The sequence below is a fragment of the Anomaloglossus baeobatrachus genome, chromosome 6 (genome assembly GCF_048569485.1).
Source record: "Anomaloglossus baeobatrachus isolate aAnoBae1 chromosome 6, aAnoBae1.hap1, whole genome shotgun sequence".
NCBI lineage: Eukaryota > Metazoa > Chordata > Amphibia > Anura > Aromobatidae > Anomaloglossus > Anomaloglossus baeobatrachus.
In genome coordinates, this window is record NC_134358.1 from 183,763,061 (window position 1) to 183,782,717 (window position 19,657).

Here is a 19,657-nt window from a genome sequence, read left to right on the forward strand (position 1 = left end):
GCACACCTATATGAAGAGTGGATCCCAGGCACTGACAATAGTTAATCCAGGCGGTAAGTCTAAAAAACTTCCAATTCCCAAAAGAATCACCACCTTCCTTATAAAGAAGGTCAGACCTCTTGTTAAAGGAGGAAGCGAGACCTTTTCTGTCATACCTGAGGAAGGAGTAGGTTCTACTCCGAAACACATTCCAATAAACTAAATTTTTTATTAGACCTACCGCCTGGTTTAATGCTTGTCAGTGGCAGAACTTGGGATCCACCCAACTCTTCTTTTCTTAACCTTAACCCACTGGAATACCCATTTAACACACTAAAGACTCGTAACCAGACAAAAACTTACAAAAAAAAGTTAGATGACGCTAAATGGACACCCAATGACGTTTAGATCTAGAGGACAGAAGCGCTCTTCCACCAGGCACTCCCTGTAATCTGTACTTGGCAGATACCATACACCCTATAGACCAACAATACGTCAACCTCCAAGCTAATATTGTTGAAAATCCCACAGAATCCGAACGACTGTCCCATTTTATTTCACGGCATGGCCACAAACAGGGTGACGGCTGAGATTTATTTTCATATTCTCCCCTGCAGTTAGTAATTTTATATATAATCAGTAAAGGCACAAAGTCCATGAGGCAGCAAAATCTTTTTAATTGCATGCCCTGTGCTAATTACATATCAACAAAACACAGAGACTGCCAACGTTTCTCACATAACACAAAAAGTGTTACATCGTCATCTGATCTTGCAGAAATCTACAACCTCTAAATGTAATGGTGTATGCGGATATTGGGCAATGAATATTGTTAGCATGAAAATAACCATGTTTATCATTGACTTACTTTTTCCATCTGCTGTCACTCTCCTGCTATGAGCTTTTATCTTATACAGTGTAAAGTTTGTTACCAGGGAGATGGACCACCAGAACAGGTCTAGGCACAGTTGCTACTTTAAGAGGTTGAGGAGTTAACTCATGAGATACCAGCCACCTCTCTGCAGCCCATTCATATCTATACAGCAGATAGCTGCTCCTTCGCCCTCTCTTTCAGTTCCTGACTGAGCGGTTTGTGTTTCCCCGAAAAAAAGACCCACCCCGAAAATAAGCCCTAGCATGATTTTACAGGATTTTTGGAGTATGCTTAAAATATAACCCTACTCCAAAAATAAGCCCTAGGGCTGGTGTAAAGGCTGCTTTACACCAGACAATCTATCGTGCGATAGATCGTCAGGGTCACGTTTTTTGTGACGCACATCCGGCATTGCTGGCGATGCCGGCCTGTGTTACACCTCCTAGCGACGCAGTATCGCTCACAAATCGTGAGTCGTGTACTGGTCGCTAGGTTCCATAATATCGTGTAATTTAGTTGTTCATCGTTTCCGTGGTAGCACACGCCGCTCCGTGTGACACCCCGGGAACGATGAACAGCAGCTCACCTGCGTCACGCGGCCGCCGCCGGCTATGTGAAGGAAGGAGGTGGGCGGGATGTTTACGTCTCGATCATCTCCGCCCCTCCTCTTCCATTGGCCGGCGGCCGTGTGACGTCGCACGTCCCTCCCACTCCAGGAAGTGGACGTTCGCCGCCCACAGCGTGGTCGCACGAGAGGTAAGTACGTGTGATGGGGGGTTACCGACTTTGTGCGACACGGGCAGCGATTTGCCCGTGACGCAAAAAGGACGGGGTCGGGTACGATCGATTGTGAAATTGCACAATCAGTCGTACCGTGTAAAGCAGCCTTTAGGGAGGAGTCAAATCGCAATTTGGGAAAACACTTATCATTCTTGTGAAATCACCAGTCTCCAGCATGTTCCACTTTCCCCTAATCACTGCTTCCCTGTTCTTAAAGCCCAGTCACACACGACGACTTACCAGCGATCCCGAAAACGATGTGACCTGATAGAGATCGCAGGTAAGTCGCTGGGAGATCGCAGGTGAGCTGTCACACAGTCAGATCTTACCAGCGATACAGGAACAATACAGGGTGCAGTAGCAACCTGTATAACGATCTCAGCAGTCACTGTGACCCTGTCACACAGTGTCAAACACAGCGATGTGTCCTGCCCAGCAGGACATCGCCTTTGAAGAAAATGGCCTGGACCATTCTGCAACGACTAGAGATCTCACAGCAGGGGCCTGATCGCTGGTAGGTGTCACACATAACAAGATCACTAACGGGATCGCTACTGCGTCACAGAAACCATGACTCAGCAGCGATCTCGCTAGCGATCTCGTTATGTGTGACGGTTACTTTAGGCCTGGTTATCTTTCAATGCCAACACAGTGATAACTACGTTGATTTCAGAACAAGAATATACAGATCATTGAAGTGTCAAAGTATCATACGGTCAGCAATCGGATGAAGCTACTGAACCACAACTATCACTCAAGGAAAAAATGCTCACTAACTCCCACAGATGTGAATGGACACATGCGAACATGCACAACCATCTCTCCATTCATTGGCCACATCACAAGAGTATGGCGATTAGGCATATCGATTAGGCACATGCACAACCATCTCTCCATTCAGTGGCCACATCACAAGAGAGTATGGCGATTAGGCATATCGATTAGGCACATGCACAACCATCTCTCCATTCAGTGGCCACATCACAAGAGAGTATGGCGATTAGGCATATCGATTAGGCATACCTATCAGGAATTTATCATCTTTTTGAGTTTTAGATTATTACTGACAAGAAAGCAAAGCACATACTGTTTAAGGCCTTGTGCGCACACTGCGTTTTTACCCGCGGTTTTGCTGCAGAAATTTCTTGAGAAATGTTTGTAACCTTTCTGCAGACATTTCCCAGCAAAACCTATGGGAAAAAAAAATAGCTGTGTGCACACTGCGTTTTGTTTCTCAAGAACATTCTTTCTGCAGAATTTCTTGAGAAAATTTCTTGAGAAAATGAGCATGTTACCTCTTTTCCGCAGGTACCTGCGGTTTTTGCCATAGATAATGGTAAAAATCCGCAGGGACCAACTTGCGGAGCATCTGCGGTAAATCCGTGGCAAAAACGCGGGTGCGGTTTTGCCGTGGATGCGGGATTCTTTCATAGGGTCTGACTTTTTCTTAAGAAAAAGTCACTTTCTAGTGCGCACATAGTTTAAGAGGTGATTGGAGAAACCACGACATAGAATTGACTTTAGGTAATTAATAGAGCTGATCGAATGGCCAATAATCCGGGGCCGGCGGATCACTAACCGATTTAAAAAATAAGTCCGATCCGCTCCGGAATCCGGTGCCCATATAAGTCAATGGGGACCGGAATCCGGAGGGTAAAAATGTTTGTGGAGGAGCTAGGGGGCTAGGAGCAAGCGCGGCATACTCACCGAGGCGCTGTCATGGCGGCACACTCCTTCCGGGTCAAGCTGTTACCTTCCGGAGCCGACAATTCAATATTCATTGTTTTCCCCGCCCACCGGCGCATGTTGGTTGCAGCTAGACACGCCCCCACCGTAAGTGGCAGCGTGTCAGCTAACTGCAACCAATCACAGGCGGCAGAATGGCCAGTGGGCGGGGAAAGCAGTGTGTCCGTCACAAGTGTGACTCCGGCTTTTTTTTTTTTTAATATTAAATAAATGATTAAAAAACCCGACGTGCGGTCCCCCCTAATTTTCATCCCCAGCCATGGTAATGCCGGCCGGGGGCTGGTATTTCAGCCCGCAGCCACCCGGTATAGCCGCATGTATTACATGCGGCCTATACCGGTACATTACCGGCTCTTCTCGGCGGCGTGATGCGGTGCCAGTCGGGGTAAAAGGTTAGTGATCGCGCGGGCGTCTGTGAGACACCCGCATCACAAACCTGCAAATGAATGTAAATAAACACACAGAGAAATCCTTTATTTACAATAAAGTACAAACGCAGCCTCGTTCACCATTTTATTACCCCAACACCCTCCGGCGTAATCCCCTCGTCCCACGGCGACACATCCGGCTCTGCTACATCTCACAGCTAGCAGCCGTAAAGCACGGCTGCCCGCTCTGAGTGTAGACACTGACTGAGCGGCTGTGATAGGCTGGGCTGTCTCCTCCACAGCTCCAGCCCCTCCCCTCCTCAGTGCTGGCCGCAGCAGAGGTCCGCTCTCACTGACCTCAGTGGCAGGGACAGACACTCGCATGACACTCGGCTCTGCTGTACTGCCAGCGTGAGCCGTGTGTCATGCGATGGGATCGCACCGATGCACGTGGAGACAGTGGAGGAGATGGGGAGAAAGTGCTCCCTCTATCTTCTCTGATCCTGTGATGCGATTGCAAGATCGCATCACAGTCGCATGACCCTCGGCTGACACCCGCAGCAGAGGGTCATTTGCATATCGCTTCCGATGCTGTCGCATCGGAAGCTGTACGCAAGTGTACAAGAGCCCTCAGACGTCTGCGGGTGATGCAATGTCAGAGTCGTGCGGGTCTGACATGATATCACACGGCACAGCCTGCCACTGTCTGAACATGAGCGTGCATGTACCTAGAAACACATGCATGCTCTTGTCAGATGTGTGTGCGGCTGTGCTGCGATGTCAGACTCGTGGGAGTCCCTCGCAAGTGTGACTGCTGCCTAAGATAAATCGCATGCATTTTTTTTTTTAAATTGAAATTATTAAAAAAAAAAAAAAAAAAAAGACGTGCGGTCCCCCCCCCCATTTTCATTCCCAGCCATAACGCCGACCGGGGGCTGGTATATCCTCAGCCCGCAGCCGTCCGGTATAGCCGCATCTGTTAGATGTGGCCATTCCGGTGTGATATCGGCTCATCTTGATGAGATGCCCTGGTGCAGTGGCAATCAAGGTAATAGCCACTTAATTAATACATGGCTGCTATTAAGCCCCAGGTTTGTGATCGCACGGGCGTCTGTGAGATACCCGCATCACAAACCTGTAAATTACAGTAAATAAACAAGACACACAGAAATCCTTTATTTGGAATAAATTACACACGCAGCCTCCTCCTTCACCACTTTATTATCCCAACACAGCCCTGCAGCTCCGGTGTAATCCACACGAGATCTAGCGGAGACACATCCAGCTCTGCTACATGTCACAGCGAGCAGCCATAGAGCACAGCTGCCCGCTCTGAGTGCAGCGTAGTACTGACCGCGATAAGCGATGACTGCACGGCAGAACTGTCACAGGCTGGGGGCGCGTCAGCCAGGAACCAATCACAGCTGAGAAGACGGCCTGTGGGCGGACACGGAAAGCTGTGTGATTGTGTGCACAGCAGAGGAAGTGAAAGCGCGACCCGGAAGCAAGTGTGCCGCCATGACAGAGTCTCGGTAAGTATAAAACGCTCATTTATTTATTGTTTTTTTTTTTCATTTTTATTAATTGCCAATTCCGGATCGTGCAGCCGGAATCCCGCACCTGGGTCTGGCTCAGTACTAGTAATAAGTAAAAGTCGCCCAAAACATAATTTTTTAGCAATAATCTTTGTGAAAAGTGAATCCATGGACCTGCTTGCACTAGATAAGTCTTTTTTAAAGGAGCCTTCCATTAGCTAACAAAGTTTTGTTCTAATATGATTATAAGATTTACAAGAAACAAAGTTGTTACCTATAGGAGTAATGAGAGGTGCAATAAAAGGGTTTCTATCAGATACTGGGGGTGGAGGTGCAAACCTACTTACATGGAATCTGTCAGTTGCTTTTACTACCTTATTTGAGAGCAAAATGATGTAGGGGTAGATACTCCATTTCCAGCCATGTGTCACTTAGTGGGCTGCTTGCTGTAGTTTTGATTAGACACCAAACATGTATAGGTTTACTTGTATCTAAGGGGTTAAAAAAATCACAAGTTTGTCCAATAAAAGTGGCGCACGTTTTACACCATTTTCTGAAACCCGTAGCGTTCTCCTTTTTTGGGATCTATGGCTCAGTTATGACTTATTTTTTGCGTCTCAAGCTGACGTTTTTAATGGAACATTTTTGCGCAGATGCTACGTTTTTATCGCCTGTTATAGCATTTTGCGCAAAACTTGTGGCGACCAAAAAACGTAAGTTTGGCGTTTGGAATTTTTTTGCCGCTACGCCGTTTACTGATCAGATTAATTGATTTTATATTTTGATAGATCGGGCATTTCTGAACGCGGCGATACCAAATGTGTGTATAGGTTTTATTTTTTTAACCCTTTAATTTTCAATGGGGTGAAAGGGGGGGTGATTTGAATGGTTAGGTTTCTTTTTTTCTTTTTTTAAAACTTTTTTTCACTTTTTTTTATTTTACTAGTCCCCCTAGCAATCCGATCGCTCTGCACTATCTGCAGATCACAGCTACAGAGCTGAGAAGTGCAGATATGGTGCTTTACTTTCAATGACGGCTGTATTACGGCATTGAAAGGAAGTGACTCACGTTAACTACAGTCGTCATCACATGACCCTGCTACCATGGCAATCACCAAAAGTCACGTGATCACGCACGTGACTTCCGGTGGGGGCGGCGGTAAGTGAAAATCATGGCCGCGGGCATATACATCTCACTGCCAGACTTTGGCAGCGAGATGTAAGGGGTTAAATGTTCTGGGTGGAATGTGATTCCACTCGGAACATGCAGGCACACGTCAGCTGTTAAAAACAGCTAATTTGTGCGCGGATCGCTGCATCCTGCCCGCGGCAGGGGGCGGGGCTTAACCTCACACGCTCCATGACGGATATATCCGTCAAAGGTCTTGAAGGGGTTAAAGAATGGATTTGATCAAAACTGCAGCAAACAGCCCAATAAGTGATATCGGAATCAGAGTTGCTGCCCCAACATCTTGTTGCTCACGGTTGGAATAATAAAATCCTGGTGACAGATTCCTGGTAAAGATGAAGTGCATTTAGTTTTTCCCTTGGGATGACGGAGACAAGGATATGAAGAGAACATGGATTGTAAAATGATAACATCTCACTACACGGAGATATTACACGTTCACACTGAATTACGTCTGGATTACAGTATAGCTCACCTCTTTTGCACTTTTAATTTTTGATAAGAACATGTGTAGCTCCATGGTTTCTGCATACAGCGCCCGGCATACTGCCTGGTAGTGGTTGGCGGCTTCGGATGGCGTTGGCAGATGGGAGGCACACAGCTGTTAGGAGAAATAAACACATGGTTATTACACAGCTTTAATAATGGAGTGTACGGTATAAATAAAACACACAGTAAATCGCCATGTAATGCCAGCTAGGACAGTGGCACCTTCTCACTTTACATGTAACACGTGTTCTTCTCACAAATGGCCAGATATAATTATAATGAGAATATTAAACCTTTCCAGGGTTTTATTTTTGATGGAATAATTACAATGGGGCATTCTTATATCGGTGTCTCACTGTTACTCTGACATTGCTCCTGTAAATGTATGGAGGAAGGTTTTCATTTCCTATTTCTTAGTATAACCATCGATTTTATACACTTTATTCTGACAAGGAGAATAGTAAAATTTTTAATTCATTCATATATTTTTAAGAAGAAAAACAGGAACAGCAACACATAACTAAGAAGAGATGCTCCAGAATAGTTTTGACGGGAACCAAAATGTAATAAAACAGACATGGCAGGAGAACGAATGTACACGTGAAGTGGCCACTGATGATCCCACCGACACTCGTATGGTCAGAGAGCAAAGTGTTACAAAGGTCAATAGAGGAGAATTGATTGGCACCGTGTTTATGGCAGCCGGTGATGAGCTGGGGTGAAGTGTCCTCATGTGCACCATATCACTGATGATAGACTATAAACCAGGTGAGTGCCTGAGTATATTCTTTCATCTCAATGATTGGGAGAGGCAGATATCTTACTAGGGATAGGTACACATTTATGAGATTGGTAAATCACTTTAAAGGGAACCTGTCACCAGATTCAGTGACTATAAGCTGCGGCCACCACCAGTAGGCTCTTATATACAGCATTCTAACATGCTGTATATAAAAGAGCCCAGGCCACTGTGTAGAACGTAAAAATCACTTTATAATATTTACCTAAAAGGCGGTGCAGTCCAGACTGGTTGGATGGGCGTCTTTGTTCTCAGTTACCAGCGCCTCCTCTTTCGGCCATCTTTGTCCTCCTTTTTCTGAAGCCTGGATGCATGACGCGTCCCAGGTCATCCATACAAGCCGATACTGGGCTCCTGAGCAGGGCAGATCTAAGTATTGTAGTGCGCCTGCGCAAGACCTCAATGCCGGCTCATGTGCATGACGTAGGACGTGTCATGCACCCAGGCTTCAGAAGAAGGAGGACAAAGATGGCTGAAAGAGGAGGCGCTGGTACCGGAGAACGGAGCTACCCATCCGAACGGTCTGCACTGCACCACCCCTTAAGTGTTTCTTAGGTTCTACACCGTGGCCTGGGCTCTTATATACAGTATGTTAGAATGCTGTACATAAGAGCCCACTGGTGGTGGCCGCAGCTTATAGTCGCCAAATCTGGTGACAGGTTCCCTTTAAGGAAGAGGGAGAGCCACTCCCTCTCCCCGTCTCTTAAATGCTGTGATCGCTATTGGTAGTGGCATTTAGAGTTAAAAAGCCAGGGGCAGTGCAGGGACCATCCCTGGCTGTGACAGATGGAGCTTGGCTATACCTTATACAGAGTTCCTGGTGGCAATTGTGCGCATGATCGCCATGACAGTGCCTTTGGAAAGTATTCACCCCATGGCTTTCTACCTATTTTGCTACATTACAACTAATGCATCATGCTCGCCTGTGTTAGATACTTAATGGCATGCTAGGGTACTCGCGGTGCTCAGATGCTTCATCCATGAAACAATAAAAACACAAAAGCACAGGCTCACTTCACTGCATGATGTGAGCAGGCACCCCAGTGAGAGCCACTTGCTGTCTGAGCTGTTCTCATTGGAAGTTAAAACAATGTTTTTGGATCTAATGTGTACCCCCCTCCCTCCCCGGGGAATTCTCTGTTTATGGCTGGCTGTATGTGGGCGGAGAGACAAACTGCCAAGTCATTGACTCCCATTATACTTGTTACTCGAATATTTTTGTAATCCAATTTGTCTGTGATGCATCAGCACTAAACAGTCTAAGTCAGGGAAGTGAAGTGAGAAAATTAAAAGGCAAAAATTTAATTCACGAGATAAAAAATAAAAATTGCTATGTGCGTATGTATTCACCCCTTTTGCTATGAAGCCCCTAAAAGTTTCTTGTGCAAGAAATTACCTTCATAAGGTTATGTGCGCACGTTGTGTGTTTTCCCGCATTTACAACAGCAGCGTAAATGCATGCGTTGTGCTTCCCCAGCAAAGTGTATGAGAAGTCAGCAAATTCCATGTGCACCTTGTTTTTTTTTTTTTAAAAGCAGCGTTTTGGATGCAAAACATTTGACAAAATCGATGCGTTTAAAAAAGCAGCATGTCACTTCTTTTGTGCGTTTTGGTTGCATTTTCCACCCATTGAAATCAATGAGGTGTGTCAAAACGCAATCAACATGCGCTTGGCACTGCATTTTTGTTGCGTTCTGCATGCTTTTTTGACAAACAGAACGCAGGTCTTTCGGTCTCTCTGTCTGTGTCTGTCTGTCTCTGTCGGTCGGTCTCTCTCAGATTGTCAGTCTCTCCCTCTCCCCCCCTCTCTCATACTCACCGATCACTGGCACGGCGCTGCACGGCTGGCAAAGTACCGGCGGCTTCTCCTGCTTTTGAAATTGCCGGCCGCTCATTATTCCAGCTCGTATTCACTGCTTCCTCGCCCACCGGTGCCTATGACTAATTGCATTCAGACGAGCCCCCACACTGAGTGACAGCTGTCTCACCGCAACCAATCACAGCCGCCGGTGGGTGGGTCTATGTAGTGCAGTAAAATAAATAATTTAAAAAAAAAAAAAAAACAGCGTACGGTCCCCCCCAATTTTGATACCAGCCAAGGTAAAGCCACACGGCTGAAGGCTGGTTTTCTCAGGATGGGGAGGAGCCCCACGTTATGGGGAGCCCCCCAGCCTAAAAATATCAGCCAGCAGCCGCCCGGAATTGCTGCTTCCATTAGATGTGACAGTCCCGGGACTCTACCAAGCTCATCCCAAACTGCAATGGTCCGATGGCAATTGGGGTGATGAGGAGTTAATGGCAGCCCATGGCTGCCACTAAGTCGTAGGTTAATCATAGCAGGCATCTATGAGACACCCCCCATGATTAACCTGTAGTAAGTGAAAGTAAATAAACACATACACCCAAAAAATCCTTTATTTGGAATAAAAGACAAAAAAAACCACCCTCTTTCACCACATTATTAAAATCCCCAAATACCCCTCCAGATCGACGCATCCAGCTCTGCTACATGAAGCTGACAGGAGCAGCCGTAGAACACCGCCGCTCCTATGAGCTCCACAGAGAGGACTTCAGTTGTGGCTGCGGGTAACCTGAGTGCCGGCACTGCTGATCGCGTGGCTCACTTCAGTCACTCAAGGGACATGCGGTCACCGGTGAGTCCTTCACCTGTGATCGCAAATCAGGCCGCGGCACACACACAGAGCCGCGTGATGAGAATGAAGTCGGGTGAAGTTCATCCGAGTTCATTCTGATCGTGCGGCTCTGTCTCACAGCCAGCCATGATCTATGGGGATGTAGCAGTGCCGTGTGGGACCGCACTGTCAAAAATGCATCCAAAATGAATTCAAAATACATCCAAAATGCAGCGTTTTGGATGCTTTTTGAAACGCACATGTAATGACAAAATGCTGCTTTTTATTTGTCACGTCAGAATGCAATGTGCGCACATACCCTAAGTGACATGCTTAAAGAACGGAAGTCTACCTATGTGCAATCTAAGTGTCACATTATCTGTTAGTATATAGACACCTTTTCTGAAGGCTGCAACACCATTAAGCAAGAGAAGCCACTAACCAAACACTATGAAGACCTAGGAGATCTCAAATGAGAGACAAAGTTGTTGAAAAGTACAAGTCAAGGTTGGGTTCTAAAAAAATATCCAAATCTCTGATGATCCCCTGGAGCACCATCAAATCTACCATCATCAAATGTAAAAAACATGGTACCACAATAAATTTCTCATGAGAGGGCCGCCAAACAAAACTCTAACCCTGGGCAAGAAAGGCATCAGAGAGGCAGCACAGAGACCACAGGTAACCCTAAAGGAGCTGCAGAGGTACCAGGCATAGACAACAGTATCTGTCCATACAACCAAAATAAGTAGTACGCTCCATAGAGCTGGCCTTTATAGAAGAGTGGACAGAAAAAAGCCTTTACTTACAGCCAACATTTGGAAAGCTCGTTTTGATTTTGCTAAAATACATGTGGTGGCTCCCCAAGTGTATGGAGGAAGGTGCTGTAATCAGATGAGACCGAAAATGAACTTTTTGGCCACCAAGTTAAACAATATATGTTGCACCTAACCAGCAATGCTCATCACACCAAGAACACCATTGTGACAGTGAAACATGGTTGTGGCAGCATCATGCTGTGGGTTTGTTTTTCAGCAGGGACAGGGAAAATGGTCCAAGTCGAGGGGAAGATGGATATTTTTGAACAAAACCTACTTCAGTGATTTGAGACTGGGGCGGAGGTTCACCTTCCAACAACACAATGATCCAAAGAACACTGATAAAGCAACACTCAGAGGTTTAAAAGAGTCATTGTACTGGAGTGGCCTAGTCAAACCCCAGGCTTTAATCCAATTGAGAATCTGTGGTCAGACTTGAAGATTTCTGTTCACCAGAGGAAACCATGTAACTTGAAGGAGAAGGAGCAGTTTTGCCTTGAGGAATGGGCAGAAATCCCAATGGCAAAATGTGGAAAGCTCAGAGACATTGGCTACATTCACACTTCCGTCTTTTTGCACCAGTTGCAATCCGTTGCCTTGAGGAAATTCGGTATCCTGCAATATATTTTGCAGGAATCCATGTTTTCCCCATACACTTATTACCGACTGATTGCGACAGATGGCATTGCGTTGCATCCGTCCCATGACGGATCTGTCGTGGAGTGACTGACAGTCGGGTGGGAGCAACACACAATGCAACGTTTTTTGTGCGCGGAGGATTGTTTTTTTACTGTCATCATGCCACAGTAAAAAAACCACGATCGACTGTAAATTCAGTTCCAGTTCCAGCGGCTGGAACAATGAGTTGATCGGCCGGCTTTTGTGAACGCTCAGCTGATCGCCTGGCGGGCGGCTTTTGTGAACACTCAGCTGATCGCCTGGTGGACGGCTTTTTTGAACGATCAGCTGATACCCTTTAAAAAAACAAACAAACAACGGATCCGTTTTTTGCAGCATCAGTTACATCAGTTGTGTCACTATCTGCAACGCATCCGTTGCGTCAGTCACAATTGATTGTGACTAATGCAAAAAAAAACAAAAGTGTGAATGTAGCCTTACGCAAAAGTGACTTGTAGCTGTAATTGTAATCCTTCTTCAAGGTGGAACACCCCTGGACTTCTACATGAGTTATTTCAAGACCACCAACCATCGAAACACGGCAGGCAAGATTGAGCACACTGACAGTGGCACAACAATTGGTTCCTGCGACGGATTTAAGTACGTGCATTTAACTGATTGCACTCTTCTCAGACATCAACTGTAACCATCTTAATGTCTCTCTCAAGATTTTAGTATCATCCTTAAGTTCACTAATACTGGATTGCTCATGTGCGCACTGTGGGTATGAAATTGTAACAGGCAGGTTATAAGGCACAGCTTCCAAACAGTTGAACCTGTCTTTCACCCACTATCCCTGCTAATACCTTTTTTCCCAGCTATAGAACTTGATTCTTGTATTCTGGGACCTTCATTAATACCTTGATCCCAGATATTTTTTTTTGTTGAAACCCCAGCAGTGTGCTCAAGAATCATCATCATTATTTTGATCCCCGATACTCTTATGCTAAGATTTCCATTTGAAAGCATGGTGGCCCTCATTTACTGAGCTTCTTTCAGCTGGCTATCACATAGGGCTGTCTAGCTACGAACAGTTCCACCTTCATATCTTTAGCGCCAGTGATCATCTTGTAGTTGTCCTATTTGTTGTTTGCTTCAGAATAAAAAGAACACCAAATGTTCACAGTTGTAGGCTTGTTCTTTATATGAACTAATGCAAACTCAAACACCCCCCCCAAAAAAACCAAACAGTGCAATTCCAGGTTGTGAGGTAGCAAAACACAAAAAATGCCAAGGGGTGAATACTTTCACAAGGCACCGTATATTTACGTCACCCTTGAGGGCAATGACGGAAGTATGTGACGGAGTTAACGGCCAGTGTGAACATGCTCTTATACTTTGCATGTATACGAACTTATAATCCAGTTCATCTTTTCGGATTTGCTTTAGTTGCTTGTATTCAGTGCAAACGGTACGTGGCCCCCTTTTTCTGAGCTGGGCATTTCATTTATACAGTATTCATTGCGCGGTGTGCATAGTTGGGACCCGGTGAGTCTCTTCCCTTATTCACATTGAGGTCGGTTCTGACATGATAAGGTTTTAATATTAGGGTGTGTAGCATGGTCCCGCTTGGGGTACACCTTGTCACGCTGGGATGGCCTTTACGCTGTTTTTTGTTTTTTTTTTTTTAATCAAAAACGGCTTCCTCAAAAAACACAGAACACTCCAGCATCATGTACACGTGAGGGCGTCAGCTATAAGGGCAGAAGCACACAAGAGGGAAGGGCTGAAGCTCGGTGCTCACAGTGACTCGTGATTCCATTCACCACAGATGATCTTGACCTTGTGATATCTTTCTTCAGAGCACTCATTTTTGTCATGTGAAATTCCAGCTTTCTAACTTCAGAGGATGAGAAAACTCGTCAAGAAATCCAAAGCAGAAGCCCTAAAAGCAAAGTTGATGGGAAGGAATAGAAGCCTGCTGTAATAATGGTATCTTTGTGTGATTGTTTACCCATTCTACCATCTTACTGATGAGTGTACCCACTACTGAGCACATTACCAGGAAGAGACAAGAGCTCCTCTGTGTAACACGTTTTATCTGCAGAAGTTGATCTGCTGTTCTCTCTAAATGCCAAGTCTACTAACAATACACTCCGGACAGCCCAGCACATAAGTGGAAGGTTTCCTAGTGCCTTTATTTTATTTTAAATTTTCAGAGAAAAAGTCCATAACAGACCAGTGACACAAGTTAAAGGGATTGTCCACTACTTGGACAACCCCTACTCATTCCTCTTGTTCGCCCCCGTAAGAATAAATAAGCCCATATTCACCTGCGGTGCGGCCGCAGTTCCAGCGAAGTCTGAAGTCACGTTCCCAAGGCTCACATGACATTGTTACGACATGAGCCCTGTAACCAATCAGTGCCGACTTCCTTCTCCCCGCCTTCGGACATTTCAGCAGGAAGTCAGCGCAGCGCTCACATCCTGCTCAAATGTCCGAAGGCGGGGAGAAATACTATAGGCACTAATTGGTCACAGGGCTTTTGTGTCATAACAATGCCCCATGACCCCCAGCAATGCAACTTCAGACATCGCAGAAACAGAGACCGCATCGGAGGCGAGTATAGGCTTATTTATGTTTACGGGGAAGATTTTGTTATTCTGTATTGTCTCATATTGTCTGTATATGTCCCTTCTGAATTGTAAGTTGCTGCGGAACAGGTTTGTCGAGGTATAAAAATTATTATTATTATTATAACTGTGTATCTAAAATTACATACGGTTTACGAGAAGTGCAAAACTACTAATAGATCAGATCAATATCAGATCTGTAGGGACCCTCACTCCTGCCACTATGAGCTGTTGACATAAAGCAGGAGAATGCTCAGGTAAATGCACCTCAGCTCTGTATGTTAAAGAAAACTACCTAAAAGGGACTGTCAGCAGTCTTTTTCTATATAATTTTCTGACAGCATGCTGTAGGGGTTAAAAAAACAGATTTCAGCAGTGTGTCTTCTACCAAGCTCTGTGCTGTTTATTTGCAATGAACATCTCAGAATCAGATTATCAATGCTCAGACTACAGCATCGCATGCCTTGCAGTCCGACACTCCCTAAGGGTATGTGCGCACGTTGCTTTTTACCTGCTTTTTCTTCTGCGCTGTTTAATGCCAAAATGGATGTGTTCTTCTATTCAAGCAAAGTCTATGGGAATTTGGGATTCTTGTTCGCACTATGCAGTTCAAAATGCTGCCTTTTTGTGGCAGAACTTTGGTCAAAAACTCAGCTTTTCAAAGAAGCAACATGTCAATTGTTTTTTGCCATTTGGGTTTTGCACTGCAAAGCAGAGTTTTTGACCAAAGTTCTGCCACAAAAAGGCAGCATTTTGAACAACATAGTGTGAACAAGAAACCCAAATTATCATAGACTTTGCTTGAATAGAAGAACACATCCATTTTGGCATTAAACAGCGCAGAAGAAAAAGCAGCAAAAAAGCAGGTAAAAAGCAGGTAAAAAGCAACGTGCGCACATACCCTAAATGTGATAAGCAGAACACCGTTCATAGACATTGTACATAGAGAGCCTGGTGTGGATGTAGTTAGCTTTTTCAGCAATACTGCATGGCTAAAACCAAAAAACCGCTGCATCATTCTGCTCTCAGATGAGGTAGCAAAAGCCCGCTGACAGATTCCTTTATAAGGCTGTGTGCACACGTTGCGTTTTTTACCGCGGAAACGCTGCGTTTAGAGCCGCAGCGTTTCAGTGGCAAATTGCATGCGTTCAGCTTTCCCAGCAAAGTGTATGAGAAAGTCGAAAATCAGTGCACACGCTGCGTTTCTAAACGCAGCGTTTTGGATGCCAAAAATCGGTGCGGAAAGAAAAGCAGCATGTCACTTCTTTTGTGTGTTGTGGCTGCGTTCTCTCCCCCATTGAAATCAATGATGCGGGTCAGAACGCAGCTACAACGCAGTTCGCTGCTTTTTTGTTGCGGTCCGCGGGCTTTGTCGGCATACAGAACGCAGGCATTTACCTGGAAGTGAGGTCAAGAGGTTTCCTGTTGACCTCACTTCCTGGCAAAGTTCAGGAAAGCCCCCGGTGTCGCCAAAGTGCCCGCCCCCCCTCCCGAAAATCCAACATGGCCACGCGCAAAGCAGCGCACCGGCCGCCCTTCTCCTGTCGCATGTGCAATAACACATGCGACAGAAAACTGCTCCCCAGGCCCTGCCAGGTCACCCCCTATTCCCCCCGGTGTCCTCCGGTGTTCCCCGGTAACCCCCGTACCTGTCACAGCGCTGATCCCCTGCGGCCCCCTCCTCCTTCACAGTGCGCGCCGGTCACATGTGCCGAGCAGCTGACAGCTTCCTGTGTTCAGTGTGAGCTGCGCTAGCTGCTGCTGCTTGGCAGTCTGTAGCTGTGACCCGGGGAGAGTGGGTGCAGATTCTTTGCACCCACTCTCCTCAAATGGAGGGTCTGCACTACTAGAAAATGGGGGACACGTTCCCTGAGCGTGCCCCCCATATTCTAGAAGGTCCAGAGGCGACGTGGGACGTCAAAAATGGATACTGCGGACCCAATTTTTTTTCTTTTCAATAAATTGGTGAAAGAGGATATGTTTTTGGGGAGTGTTTTTTCAAATAAATTTTTTTTTGTTGTCAATTTTATTTGCTATTACTGTCAATTAGTTATGTCTGGTATCAAATAGACGCCGTGACATCACTAATTGCTGGGCTTGATGCCAGGTGACATTACACATCTGGTATCAACCCCATATATTACCCCGTTTGCCACCGCACCAGGGCGCGGGATAAGTTGGGGCGAAGCGCCAGGATTGGCGCATCTAATGGATGCGCCACTTCTGGGGCGGCTGTGGCCTGCTATTTTTAAGCTGGGAAGAGTACAATAACCATGGCTCTTCCCATCCTGAGAATACCAGACCCCAGCTGTCAGCTTCACCTTGGCTGGTGATCTAATTTGGCGGGGACCCCACGTTTTTTTGTTTTTTTTTTTTTTAATTATTTATAAATAAAAAAAACAAAACAGCTTGGGGAGCCCTCCAAATTGATCACTAGACAAGATGAAGCTGTCAGCTGTGGTTTGCAGGCTACAGCTGTCTGCTTTACCCTGACTGGCTATCAAAAATAAAGGGGACTCCATGTCATTTATTTTAATTTTTTTTTCTTTGGGCTAAATACAAGGCTAGGCACCCTTTAGTGCCACATGAAAGGCACTAAAGGGCGCCAGCTTAGAATATGCAGGGGGGATGGGACGTTATATATATGTTTGACATCCATTGACACATTTTAGGCTGTGTGCCCACAATCAGGGTTTGCAGTGTTATGGGCGCAGAGTGTTTTCCCTGCGTCCATAACGCTGCGTTGTGCAGTAGAAGCACAGTGGAAGGAATTTTAGAAATCCCGTGCCCACTGTGCTTTTCTTCTCCGCAGCATAAACTGACCTGTGGTGCAGCTTCCCGAGCCTCAGCATGTCAATTTATGCTGCGGAGACAAGTGTTCTCTGCACGTAGAATAGAGCTCCACAGCAGCCTGAACCCAAATCGTAGGCATGGGCAGCTGTGTTCTCCTGTGGACAACACTCACATCTCTGCAGGAAGGCTGACACTGTGTACTGGATGTACTGTGGCACTGTCACTGGATCATGTGGTCAAAAACGCACCTGAAGAAAACACATGGAAAACGCATGAAAAATGCACGAAAAACGCATGCGTTTTTTCCAAAACGCATTGTTTACAATTCTCCTCTCTGCCAGAGGGTGCGTTTTTTTCCGCGCTGAAATAAATGCAACGTGTGCACATAGCCTAAAGCAGACCACAGGTTTCAAGCAATACGGGAAAGAAAAAGGATTTCTCGGCTGTCGAAAAGTGGCTAATAGTGCAATACCTTGGACAAGGTAGGAAACCATTAGATGTTCACAAGAACATAAGCGTGATCATTATGTGGTGAAGACATTTATAGCTGATACACCGCACAGATCGGTTTGGGCACACAAAAACATAATGAAGAAGAGCAGCTGCTAAAATACCATTACAAAGCAGCAAACAGGTATTTGAAGCTGCTGGCGCATTTGGAGTCCTGCAAACCTCAAGGTGTAAGATCATCCAAAGGCTGCAGTTGTGCATAAACCTACTGTTCGGCTACCCCTAAACACTACTCAAAAGCAGAAAATGCTGCAGTGGGCCCAGATATACATGAAGACTAAATTTTAAAACAGTCTTCTTTACTGATGAGTGCGATGCAACCCTCAATGGTCCAGATGGATGGATGGATGGATGGATAGATGGATGGAGTAGTGGATGGTTGAGGGATGGCCACAATGTCCCAACAAGGATGCAACATTAGTAAGATGGTGTCAGAGTCAAGTTTTGGGCCAGAATCATGGAGTGATGGCTGGTAGGCTTCTTTAAGGTCCTTGAAGGTGTGGAAATAACAGCAAACTACCGTATTTTTCGGACTATAAGACACACCGGACTATAAGACGCACCCTGGTTTTAGAGGAGGAAAATGGGAAAATAAAACTTTAAGCAAAAAATGTGGTCATGACACACTGTTATGGGGCGAGGATCTGCTGCTGACACTGTTATGGGGGTAATGTCCCCAAATTCTCTACTAAGGTACCCCATCCTGGTAATGATCCTCCTGCCTTGTATATGATCCTGCTATAAACCCCCATCCTGCTCCTTTACCAGCATCCTGTTCATATTCCCCCATCCTGCTCATATACTCCCATCCTGTTCATATACCCCATCCTGTTCATATACCCCGATCCTATTGATATACCCCCATCTATTGGTATACCCCCCATCCATCCTGCTCATATTCCCCCATCCATCCTGTTCATATACTCCCATCCTGTTCATATACCCCCATCCTGTTCATATACCCCCATCCTGCCTGCTCATACAGTGCCTACAAGTAGAATTCAACCCCCTGCAGATTTAGCAGGTTTACACATTCGGAATTAACTTGGCATTGTGACATTTGGACTGTAGATCAGCCTGGAAGTGTGAAATGCACTGCAGCAAAAAAGAATGTTCTTTCTTTTTTTTTTTTTTTTTTTAAATTGTGAAAAGTTTATTCAGAGGGTCACTTATTATTCAACCCCTCAAACCACAAGAATTCTGTTTGGTTCCCCTAAAGTATTAAGAAGTATTTCAGGCACAAAGAACAATGAGCTTCACATGTTTGGATTAATTATCTCTTTTTCCAGCCTTTTCTGACTAATTAAGACCCTCCCCAAAGTTGTGAACAGCACTCATACTTGGTCAACATGGGAAAGACAAAGGAGCATTCCAAGGCCATCAGAGACAAGATCATGGAGGGTCACAAGGCTGGCAAGGGGTACAAAACCCTTTCCAAGGAGTTGGGCCGACCTGTCTCCCCTGTTGGGAGCATCATCCGGAAGTGGAAGGCTTATGGAACTAATGTTAGCCTTCCACGGCCTGGACAGCCTTTGAAAGTTTCCACCCGTGCCGAGGCCAGGCTTGTCCGAAGAGTCAAGGCTAACCCAAGGACAACAAGGAAGGAGCTCCGGGAAGATCTCATGGCAGTGGTGACATTGGTTTCAGTCAATACCATAAGTAACGTACTCCACCGCAATGGTTTCCGTTCCAGACGAGCCCGTAAGGTACCTTTACTTTCAAAGCGTCATGTCAAGGCTCGTCTACAGTTTGCTCATGATCACTTGGAGGACTCTGAGACAGACTGGTTCAAGGTTCTCTCGTCTGATGAGACCAAGATCGAGATCTTTGGTGCCAACCACACACGTGACATTTGGAGACTGGATGGCACTGCATACGACCCCAAGAATACCA

At 45.8% G+C, this 19,657-nt stretch overlaps 1 protein-coding gene across 4 annotated transcripts in view; it reads right to left on the reverse strand.

The window, feature by feature from the left end:
* Nucleotides 1-19,657, reverse strand: part of SPIRE1 (spire type actin nucleation factor 1) — a 265,068-nt gene that overhangs the window by 64,824 nt on the left and 180,587 nt on the right. For all 4 annotated transcript variants that reach the window (XM_075314570.1, XM_075314572.1, XM_075314571.1 and 1 more), the window contains exon 4: nt 6,947-7,072. In XM_075314570.1, coding sequence (XP_075170685.1) covers nt 6,947-7,072 — 126 coding nt within the window. The remainder of the gene's footprint in view (nt 1-6,946; nt 7,073-19,657) is intronic.